Source organism: Stegodyphus dumicola, chromosome 12 (assembly GCF_044657685.1).
Source record: "Stegodyphus dumicola isolate Sdum_Otavi_A_Nest chromosome 12, ASM4465768v1".
Taxonomy (NCBI): Eukaryota; Metazoa; Arthropoda; class Arachnida; order Araneae; family Eresidae; genus Stegodyphus; species Stegodyphus dumicola.
Genome location: NC_140779.1, coordinates 38,265,424 through 38,278,121, shown reverse-complemented (window position 1 = coordinate 38,278,121; position 12,698 = coordinate 38,265,424). Strand labels below are relative to the sequence as shown.

General features: G+C 34.0%; 1 protein-coding gene across 1 annotated transcript in view; it reads left to right on the top strand.

The window, feature by feature from the left end:
- Nucleotides 1-12,698, top strand: part of LOC118194741 (glycine receptor subunit alpha-2-like) — a 149,399-nt gene that overhangs the window by 51,436 nt on the left and 85,265 nt on the right. The window contains exon 4 of the mRNA XM_085827636.1: nt 4,168-4,406. Coding sequence (XP_085683762.1) covers nt 4,168-4,406 — 239 coding nt within the window. The remainder of the gene's footprint in view (nt 1-4,167; nt 4,407-12,698) is intronic.

Below are 12,698 nucleotides of genomic sequence, written 5' to 3'. Positions count from 1 at the left end.
AAACTGGAAATCAGGAATTGTTTTGCAGACTGATATGCAATGTACAGGTGTTGTCAGATATTAGAAAAGAAAAAGAAGCAACGGACAAGGAATAGTTAAATTTTATTGACAATATTTGTCAGTAAACAGACAAAAAATGTAATTTTTCGGATACAAATGACTTGACTTCAATAAGGGGTATGGTTTCCCGTGACGGAAAGTAATGTCGCACGTCTATGAGGCATAAAATCAAAGAGATTATCAATGAGGGACTGGGATATTTACTCCCGCTCCTATGGAAGAGAGCTTTCAAACTATGAAATTGTTTGTGTGGGTGATAAATGACTAGCAACTCTTCTCCCTAGAATATCCCAAGTATGTTCTACTTAGTTCATTGGCCAATCTATTCGAAAGATATTAAAAAATTGATAATGGGACTTTAAAACGTACTGTTCAACATCTATATCCTCTTGAACTTTAGATATTTTGAATGTAACGATTTTGTTGTGCATTCCCCCCTATTAATGATTAAATTGAATATTGTTAGTTAAGTTTGTTTAGCTAAGGTGAAAATAGTTTTAAAATTTAGTTCATTTATTTGTTATAATATTTAATATTTGATACATGTTGTGTATAACCTGTTTCGGAATTGAAGTGTTTGACTAATTAGTATTTTTTTAAATATTTTTATAGAATAGTGATTTATGTACTTGATTGTATGTATAACTGAGTTAGATGAACTCTTGTCAGAGTTCAGGTGGGGAGTGTGTTAAGGAATATCTTGGTATCATCTATTGGCTTACTTGACGCTTCCCCTTCTGAACACGCGACTTGGAAAAATATTTTTCTTCTTGAAGGTAGATTTCGATGCACTATGCAATAGAATTCGGTTTAGATTCTTTGACGGAACTATTCAGTTCTTGCTTTTTGAGCATTAATATTCGATTTAGGCATTTTAGCCTACATTGTACATACCTAAATATTAAGTTTAATTAAAATTTATGTAAAACTCTCCAGGCCATGCATCTCATTTTGGATTATGAGTGATTCGAATATGATCTAGAACTTTCGTTTCAACGGATTATAAAAGTTGAAAAAGCTTAAGTATCATGATTATCAAAATACTTATGTCATAAATTAGAATTACATCCCTTTATAATTTCTTTGGAATGCTAAACTGATGCGAAAAAGAATGATTACCCTGTCTTTGACATAGATCCATTATTTTGAAAGGGGGCGGGAAATGACGTACTACTAAATGATTAATCATTTAACAGTGAAAGGCATGTTTTAAAAAATCTGTTGAGATTTAGTAATGGTGATGAATTTTGAATATATTGTTGCGTTTCTGTACGGGTTCGCGCGATTTGGAGTGATTGATGTCAGCACTTGATGAAGAATTAAAACGCACTTTATTAGCCAGTATTACTTAGGGCAGCTCCAAAAAGACGTTTACAGTCGTCGAAAAATTACGACAAACACGCTGAAACAATCAACAACACAGTCTTCAAGCTATCAGGTTATAACGATGAAGAAATCTTCAGGAAAAAGCGAGAGTATAGCTCTTGATTCGGTTCAGTCGTTCTTGGAACTTACCGTACTCTCGAGACTCTCCACGCTACAACTCGCGATGAACTCGATGATAGCCTCAACGATGCACACGCTCGATGCGCCAATTGCGATAAACTCGACACTAGCCTGATGATCAACTCGATAGACTACATAGATTACGAGACACGACTCCACTCCGCGTACCAGCTGGGTTTATATAGCTTTCTGGGCCAAACCGGTAAGAATTCGTTCTAGGATGTTCTCCATCCATCCACGGCATATCGCCAATTTTGTCGCTAAACGGGCGATTTCGCGCCAAATATAGCAACCCTTCCCTTGCGCGGAAGCTATCTTACTGGACTGGCTGGACATTTCCTAACAATATCAATAACTTTTAACCTGTCACTTGTCTTATTTAATTAATAATATAGAGCTGAAATTATACCTGCCAAATAAATTTTTTATACAATAGTTATGAATGTGCGGCTTAATGGTAAGTATTACAAAGCTCTTTTAGCCAGATGACATTAGATTATTATTTGTCGAAAAGGAAATTGTCCACTAGCCGAGTACGATGTTACCTGAAGTTATCGTCCATGAGAATGAATTCATCTCCGATTGCTCCAGCATAAAGAACCACAATAAACCTGATGATCCCTATATCACTGTGCCGTTAGTGCTCCATTCCTGATAATGTGCAGATCGGTGCAGCCATTGACAGAAATACTGGCCCAAACCATCACTCTACCTCCAAATCGAGCACTTTCATGCACAAATACAGGAGTATACTGTTTATCAGGTTCCCTCCAAATGAGAATGCACCAGTTACACACTACAGAGCACATTGCAGTGAAGAGCACATTGCTCCACTCATCTCGTTCCCATCTGAGATGGTCTTGTGCCTATCTTCTGCAGGCAGCGCGGTAGTTCTGTGTCAATGAAACACAAACCATAGGTTGGCAAACATACAAACCCACATGGTGGAGTCGGTTTCGAACAGTTTGAGTAGAAACTCTCGTACCAGTAACCATCTGAAGGTGCTGACGCTGGCCGGTAGTGCTAAATATCGATCTTCATTTTGTATTATTGCAGGCATATGACTTTGTCCCGATGTTCTGCGAACATTTCCAGTTTCCAGAAACCGATTCCATAATCTAGAAATTACACTTTTAGAAACTCCTAACGCTTCCGCTACAACGTATTGCGTTTGACCTGCCTCTAAGCTACAATGGTAGTCCAGGCTACCGATTCAGCTAAGTCGTTTCTCTGAAACACCGGATTCATTGTTACAAAATATTCAACGCGTACCAATTGATTTTAATCTTCTACTATAGAAGTAACGCTGCAGGTAGCTTTTCACTTCTTACATAAAACGTATAGTTTTCAACGTCACAGGCAAAATTTGTATCTTCCTAACTTTGTAAACGTTATAATTTTCATTTTTAACCTCTTCTATTTAATTTTTTGTTAAAAAAGTTATCAATTAGATGGTTATTTCATATCGAACCCACTATATCCCCTAATTGTTTTGAGCAGCGTATGTGTGTTCAAAATTTTGTGGCTTTAAGGGCTGCAGTTTCTGCACAATGTAAGGAACACACAAACATACAAGTTCTTTATTATTTAATAACACTACTGCGAACCACCAGGACCATTGTGGACAGTGGGATCTTTATCAGGAATGTCACCAGATGGTATCCCCAGGTCTTGTACCTAGGACCAACCTTCTGGAATATCGTGGCAAACATAGTGTAATTGTGGCAAACATAGGACTACACACCTGTATTGTTGCCACGCAAAGGTATCATGATATGCTAACTAGTTTTGTCATTCCAAAACTTCAAAAGAGGCAGTTGTTGTGTCAGTTTAAATTTTAAGCAGGCTGGAATACCACCTTTCACCTCTTTCGTGGCCACCTGAATCTACCCCATGTGACCTTTCCTGAAGAAGTTATTTGAAGTTCAAGGTATATCTTGGAGGGGTCCCGATCTTGGCGACCTTAAAAGACAACATATCACGGGCCACGCTGAGCATTCCTGGTAATATGTAATGTTCGGCTTTAGGGTATATTGTACACAGGATGCAATGTGTGATCCATGAGAAGGGTGATTACATTGTAAGAGGTCTGCACCCTTGTCAAGTACATGGTTTTATTGAATACAATGCTGTGGTGCTCTGAAATATCACCTTTGTAACCCTTTTGGGCAGTTCATTTGCTGCATTAAAGCGATGTTGCACTAAAATTTCTTCCTTGCTATCGATTTGTGTAGTCCTCAGCTGTGTAAACTAGAACAGCATCTCATTTTCCCTATCGGCAACTTTCAGAATTAGGTTTTCCTTTCGTGGAATCTTTTTTCCCATGTTGTCTTTACCTGCCAAATTCCAGCTGATAAATCGAGCTACTGATGGCTCTGAGTTGTGGTAGTTTAAAATAAAAAAAAACACCTGCGTTTTCCAGATCCAAAACATCTGCAGTTCACTGAGCATATATACAGGTATACATGCATAATGTGTAAGATGAAAGTTAATTCCATTTTCACAAAAATGTAATATTTTGATGTAATGTTTCAGTGAACTGTTGAAAGAAATAAAAAATGATTACAAAATATCTAAATGGCTTTATTATATTACATGCAGGAATTCATTATAGACACGAGAGTTACATTCTCGTGGTTCGATCGTCGACTCATGTCACCAGAATGCAGAGATGAGAACGAAGACTGCGATGATCACTTCGATATGAAAAAACGCAGTGGTGAATTATGGACACCTGACTTATACATTTTAAATTCCAGAATAGCAAAATATCACGAACAACCGTTACGGAATGGCATGGTCTACCTGGTAGCAACAGGGCAAGTGTTTATGAGTAAAAGGTAAGTCGTAATTGAATGAATATTTTTTAAAGCGGTATAAAGTTTCTGCATTCATAAAAAAATATTAAGTAAAATGAGCAAGCACCCTAAGGAACAAGGAAATTATATCAGCAATTTTACATCTTTGATTTGCTTTCAGAAAATATTAAAAAAAAAGAAACTTCTAAATATGTATCACATACTTTATTTCACAGCTGAAGTGCCATGTCGTAATGTTATGAACGCTGTAGGATACATTTAGCTCTTGTTTTATGCAGATTATTGCAGTTTTGGAACTATGGTATGATACATGAAAATGGGCAAAAAACTAATCTGACAAGCTCCTTCAATGAATATTACCGTAATGAAATTATCTTTTCATATTAAGATTGAATCTGTTATGCAGATTGAATTAACAAGACTGTTAAATGCTGATCGTAGGTCGTCCTTACGCTGGGGAATCAGTTTGTTTTTTAAGATTCTAGCTAAATTAAAGCTAATTACTTTTTTGGCTAGATTTTTACTTGAACTGTAAAGCGACTATTCGCGAAGTTCAAAACTGTGTCAACAACAATGTGCATGAATGGCAAAACGGCCTTTTTATTCAACTGAAGATCCGCCCAGACGGTGGTTAGCGGAGTCTGAATGCGATGCCAAAGTGCCCGGGCTCGAATCCCGAAAGCATGGATGTAATATTGTTTGTCCCTTCATAGGAGGTAACGGTGGCTGCCTATTAGGTGCCTCCATAATAAAATAGCAACCATTTCTGGCCTTAAGGAGTAGCCAGTGCCGTTATAGGCAAGTGCCAGCCATTGGGGAAAAATTCAACAGAAGAAAGAATTTACAGTTCGGCACTCCTGTTACTTACAAAACTAAGCTAGGCTGTAACTCAAAATAGAAATATAAAATTAAAACTAAGTTAAATAATCAGCCGAAGATGCACAGAGGTAATAAATGCGAGCTGGGCTTTTAGCCGTACCACCGATGAGGACAAACCGGCAATTAATATGCATGGCCATAAAACAGCAAGCTTAAATATCAGCGAAACACCCTGGAAGAAAGGCAGAACACACTTTATCTGAAGTAACTCAGACACCAGCTTAAACAGTATCTTTTTACCCTACTTTGCATAACGCCCGAAATTGAAATATGATTCTGGCAGGAAATGGAAATGAGAGAAAACAGTAAAGTTAAATAACTAAACAAAACTGGTTAGTTTAAAACTAAGTCTTTATAAGTTCTTCAGTAAATCTGGACTCTTAAGGCTTGTGCTAAGTTACTCATTACTTGATCTTTCTGAAGATCGATTTGGGGCTTTGAAGTAAGAAGAAACACAGTTAAGCTTTCGCCTATTCCCGGTTTTTTTATAACACCGTAAGCAAAGATTTACTTACATTGTGGGAAAATGAATTAATGTTGAGCATCTTTCATATAGAGCAGCTTGACTAAGTTAGGCAAAGGCTCATGTCACTGGCGTAGACAGCACTAGAATGCAGAGTGCCGTATAGTTCATTTATAAGTCTACGTAACTTCTAAAGCCTAAAATTCATGTTTGGAGGGAAAATATAATCTTTAATGGCATTTCTCGCATTCTTCCAATTATATATTGTTAAGAAATGTCCAGGCGCGCTAAGATGGCGTCACCGTAAAGCAAGTTTAGGGTTGCCATAAAATGGCAAAGGAAGGCTAAATTGCCACGTTTGGCGAGAAATCGCCCATTTGGCGACAAAATTGGCGATATGCCATAGATGGATGGAGAATTTTCTGGAACGAATTCTTACTGGTTTAGCACAGAATGTTCTCGAACACAAGCCAAAAGCTATATAAACCCTGCTAGTCTGCAGTCAATTAGTGTGTCTCATCTAGCGAGCTGATAGCCAGTTATTGAGCGAGTGTCTCGAAGTCTAGCGCCGAGTTGGTCGTCGAGTGGATCGAGAGTCTTTAGTGTATCGCGAGTTAGTGCATCGTCGAGTTTTGTCTTAGAGTGTGCTGAGCCAGTACCTCCTACATACAAAGCCACGGCACGGCTGACATTACGTCACTAAAGCCGTCCTTATCTACAGACAGCATGGTTGCCACATGAAACCACTTATCGCTGTTATTCCCTTAAGACGATAGAAAAGGAAACGTAGTCTCCCCTTGCAGAAGGCTTACATCATTTGGTTTTAAATACATAAATATGTATAACCGATTTGCTCTTTATCGACTGCATTTCCTAATTTCAAATACGTATCTTAACTTTTCTTAAATAATTTTACACTTAAAATAATATAACAGAAATTGATTTAACATACTTCAGATGGTGGTAATAAAATACATGTTTAAGATCTGGCTGTTGCTGGTTTGTTTTTTGAATATATATTTTACTAAATATCCTCTTCCTTAATAAAAAGGAAACAATAATGCATAATGACAAGTTAACTGTTGATTAAAACTAAAAATCCTTAATCCTAAATTTATTAATCATGTTTTATTTTTGCAATATCAGTTTTTTACAACATTTGCTATTTACACATACTATTTGTTTAGTAATTTTCCGGTTTTGATCTTGTTCACTTCACTGTAGGATTGAATTTCGTAACATATAATAAACCTGGAGTATGATTTGAATGCTATTTTTGAGCAATATGAAAAATACTATTTTTGAGCATATATTGGTATTTATTCAGTGTTAATTTTCAATATAGGCGCAAAAAATTCCATACATTTAAGCTTTTTCAATTAGATTCCTATTTTTGAAGAATATGTAATTGCATCTTTCTCAATAACAACAAAGTAAAATTGCAAAAATTCAACAAACTTTACACTTGTTTGGAATCCAAAATTCTCAAGTTTCATTCTTATCATTTAATGTCTGTAACATCCCTTTTGTTTAATATGTACATATATAATTTTCTTGTAATTAGTAAATTTTCGTTCCTAAAAATAATTTAATTTAACTTATCTAAGAATTTTTTAGCAAATGGTAAATATGAAGTTGTATAATTGATATGCACTTACTGGAATTTTTTTATCAGGATAATCAGCAGAAACTTTTAAAACATCTAAATAGATCAAATGCCCTGAATTTTTAGAGTTGTAAGGAATAAGGAGTTTAGTGTTAAGTTAAGATTTAAAATTTTCAGAATAATTTCAGATCTTTATTAAGAAAGTAGCACAACTAGGGTGCAAAAAGCATTAAAAGAAGACTTATTTTTTACCTGAAATTTTTCTACCAGTACAATTATAATTAGAAATAATAGGAAATGACACTATGTATTATAGTGAGAAAAAGGGGAGTAAATGTTTATTTAGGCAACTTCATGCTACTTACTTTTTATCAGAGTAAATCCCTTTGAGAAAAAATAACAAATGTAAGAGGCCTTACAGCTGGGAAGAAATGAAAGTACTTTTTTATTCTAGTTTATTTTTTATAGAGTTATCAAATGCATTTTCCCCTGTATACGTACAACTATATTTCTAGAAATTTTATTTCTTTGACAGAATTAAGCATAGAATAAAATGAAAATAATATATTAGTAAATATCAATAAAAATTAGTCATCTGGAATTGTATTTGACTACAAATTGTACATACTTCCTTCTTACAGTTTAAAATTAATGTAACAAACACGTCTGTTTCAATTAAAATAAGATTAGAAAATTTCAAGATATTGATTTTAAAATATAAACGAAAATAATATTAATTGACAAAGTATTTTATCTTCAAAAATGAATATTTCTTTAGCTTATGATGAAAAAGCTTAGCATATTAGAGCTTTAGCACTTTTCTATGATAATTGCAAATATTTCCCCCTTTTTTTTGTGTGTGTGTATGCGTGCATGCATTTTGGAATAGATGGCAAAGATTTCACAACACAAATAGAAAAAGCACTTTTTTATTCAACATATTATACACATTCTGCAGAAAATATTCATTTAAAAAAATGAATTACAAGTCTGAAAATATTAAGTAAAAATAGATTAGTTTCACTTTCTTATTTTGTACCTTAAACACATAACATATTTCATTTCTGCTACATACATAACTATTATTTTAATGTTTTCAATTTCCGTTGCTTAGTTAAATTATTGCTTAAAAGATTATCATTTATATTGATACATTTTATATGCTTATCTAATAAATCAAAATTATATGAACATTATAAGATAGGTGGATTTTACATTGAATACTTATTGAGAAAAGGATTCATTTTATAATCACTTTAAAATTCAACATAAGCTCTGTATTACATAAATGAAAATTAATGAATCACAGAACAATGTACATGTTAAAAAATCTCGATGGTCCTGGGGAAATATAAATTAATTAAAGAGTTCATTAATAATTCTCATTCATAATGTGTATAAAAGGAATTTCAGCCTATTAAATAAATACATAACCATGCTTGTATGGAAAGCAATGAAACGATAATATAAAAGTTCGTTTTATTTGTTTTGGTTGAATGCGATAGAATTTTAGTATGTTATTTCCCTTGCAGTTGGAATTTTTTGTTTAACATTTTCAAGTCACTTATGTTTCAATAGCATTAATCTTTCAGGAATTTTCTAATTTAAAAATGGAATGCATGTTTACCTTTGAATGTTTGGTAGGCTGGAATCTATCTTGTCGTTTGCAGTTCCAAATCCATTTCTTTCTGAACTCTTCTTTCGCAGAAAAACTAAATACGGCCACCTTCGGGCCATTCTTGTAGTTTCCTTTGCATGTTGCAACACAGTATTTGTGTGACATAGTAAAAAAAAAAAAAAAAAAAAAAAAATCGCAAATGTAAAATATTCAACTACAGCGTACTACACTTTCAAACAACAGTCGGTTCACTACACTACCAGAGCACGAGGCAGGCGTTGACAAAGTGGAGAGACGACTTTCTTGACGTCAGAGCGTTCAAGCAACCCTAGAGCCTTGGCTTTGTATGTAGGAGGTACTGGCTGAGCTTCGGGAACGACTGAACCGAGTCGACAGCTGTATTCTTGTGTATCGTCGAGTGCACCACGAGTTGTAGCGTGGAGAGTCTCGAGAGTACGTAGAGTTCCGAGAACGGCCGAGGAGAGTCGAATGCTGTACTCTAGTGCTTTGCTGTGAAGCTGTCTTCACCTTGATAGCCTGATAGCCTGAAGGCTGTGTCGCTGAAAGTTCCAGCATGTTTGTAGTAGATCATTGACGACTGTAAAAAGTGACTTTGGAACTGCCCTGATTAATATTGGCTGAGTAAAGTGTGTTTCGATACTTCATCAAGTGTCATCATTATTCACTCCAAATCTACAAACCCCGTACGAACGTGAAAAGAAGAAAGTAACGTAACAACTGGTGTCAGAAAAATAAACATAACAGTATTTTAACAAAACGCAGTATTATTGTTTTCGCTCTGGTTAGCAACATTAGACTTGGTATATTTGTTAATGTTCATTTACTGAAATAAGTGCTTAGAACTCGAAGACAGTACTGTATCTTGCAATTTGTCGAGGCAAACGTTTACGGACGAAGTATTGGAAACCACGCATTAAGTACAGACTAATATTCTGATTAGATTCAGTCATACACGGCATGTAATTCTTTCAAGAGTCAACCGCCATCTTGCAAATTAATATATTAAAAAAGTTATTTAGTTAGTTCGACCATCCAGTTTCATCCCATTGTGCATTTGGGAAATAACCTAGTAAGAAATGTAATGCCATTCCTCCTCCAAATTCTTAACGTAAATATGTAGAGACACTAGGATTATTTTGAAACAGGAGACGTGAAAAATGAGCAATGCCCTCGCCTGCACTCGAACCTAGACACTCGAATATGCGCTGAGTGTGCTATCGTTACACCACGAAAGCATGCAGAAAGAAGGGAGTAAGTACCTTATAAAATAAATAAATAAATATCATGTATGATTTAATTCCATGTATATAGTAGATGATATTTACTTCCAAGTAAAGTGTCAACAGCACAGACTGACGAACAAGCATTTACACTAGAGGTGAACTTTTAACATGGAATGGAAAAACATGCTATTTATAATTTGAGAGCTAAGAAAGTCATCCTTTTTTTAGCGGAAACGACATGCACAATATTTTATGTTTATGAATGTTGGTATTATGTCATCATGTATCATAAGCATTACGATTTAAATAGCAAATAACTGTTCTTGTATCCTATTTTTTCTTTTTCTTTTGTGAACTGGATAGTATGTTTTTAATAAAAAGATCCACTACCAAGCTTAGGGTGAAAAGTGTTCAATTAGACTTTGAAAATTAACACTCTATTATTGTGATGCAACGGGCATATCTCAACTTCTTTCATATTCGAAACGCATCTAAAACTCTAAAAATTTATCGTTCGGTGAGATATTTTCAGCGACAACGGCTGTCTCGAAGAAATAATAGCTACTTAAAGGAAAAAACACCTGCAAATAAAACGCGAACCATACAGTAGCTTGAAAAAGCTGGACGAGCAAGTCGAGAGTTAAGAATCCGAATCTCTAACAAGAGTTAAAGAAAATTCCCTGGATTAACCGTCAAATCGAGGAAAAGAATGGCCGCCATTTGTCATATATTATTTAAAAAATATAATCTAAATATATTTTCTTGAACTCTACTTAATGTTAAAACCAGTAAAAAATGCACAATATTGAAAGCTAAAAAATGCACAATATTGAAAGCTAAAAAATGCACAATATTGAAAGCTAAAAAATGCAGAATATTGAAAGCTAAAAATATTATTGATTTTTAAAGCATTACTTATTGGTCAGTTTATCTTATTTTTGCTTGGAAAGAACAGGTACACACTATTACTATTTACTTTAAGTAAGGAAAATTGAATTTAAGTTGTGCATATTCTTCATATATAAATATAAATATAAATAAAACATAAAAACCTGAAAGCTTTCAACTTTTATATTAACCACGAAGGAGATTTTTTTTTTTTTTTTTTAATATAACGTTTAGTGTGTTACCCTTATTTATTAAATTTCGTGTTCTTCCCACTTAAGCCATAAAATTCAATTCAACAGCAATATCACAAAACAGAAAAGATTTCTGTTTTTGTGATATTGCGCATAAAATATCCGTGCTTGAAGATGCATGCAATGTTAATGTTAATGGAACGCTTTGAAATGTTAAATTTGTTAATTAAAAATTCGTTAAAGTTTAAAAAATATTAAATAGATAATAAAACAAATTCATAATTTGGGCTTTTAAATGCCCATATTTGAGTGGAGGACTACGTTATTTAAAATTTGATGTCTCTAGTTACCGTTGCTTTTTCACAGTGCGAGAAACATACATACATTAATGCAGATAATACATACATTCATGCAGATTTAAATATAATGCAGAGCTCTAATATTTAGTGGCAACAATTTGAAAAGTGATGAAGACTTTTATAGTGAACCAACGTAAAATGCCAAAACGAAATTAATAGCCCTTCAGAACTAACGCTCCTTTGGGCTAATAATTATGTATATATTAAATAATTGGTAGGCAACCATCCGATATTTTTAGTTTCTTTAACCCCTAAATAATACATAAGCTTTAACTTCATTGTTAGATCAAAAGAGGCGTCAGTCCAAATGAGCTATTAGTTTCGAAACGGGATTTTACGTTGAATCACTAGTAAAATCCAGTACCTAAAATTAAATTTTAAATAACGTAGTTTTTTCACCAGAACATGTGCACCTGGAAGCTCTAATTTTGAATTTCAAACTGTATATTTCATATTATGTAAAGCTTTAAGGTATTTTCGATTAACAAATTCAAAGATTGAAAGCGAGCAGTGGCAACACTATGCGGAATAAAACATTTTTATCTACAGCTTTTGAGACGGTGTTTTAGAAATTCTAAAGATATGCCGTTTTTACATATTGAAATTTTGCAGTTGAATTTAATTTTATGAAGCGTAAGTGCGAAAATCGTGATATTTAATGAATAAAGTTAACACACAAAACGTTAATAATAACATTTTTGCTAGCCATCTTACTTAGAAAACTGGGCACTTATTCGATAAACTGAGAAAAGAATGTAAAAAATATAAAAATGTATGTCAAGACTTAACACTGCATCGGGAGAAATAAACAAATAAATTAAATAAAAATTTTGTGATTTTGCTTTTCAGTTGTATGCGGCATAAGTGTGAAAAAATTACGCTTAATAATGAAGCTAAAAAGGCAAAACAACTGTGTTAACATGAGTGAGTGAAACAGCTGACTAAGTAAACTGCGAGCCCAGAGAGAGCGTATAAACTTTATCAAACCCTTTTGGGTGGCCTTTAAAATCTGAAACCTTTCAGCTTATTTTTTAAAAATAATTTATTTATTTTTTTCAATTGTAC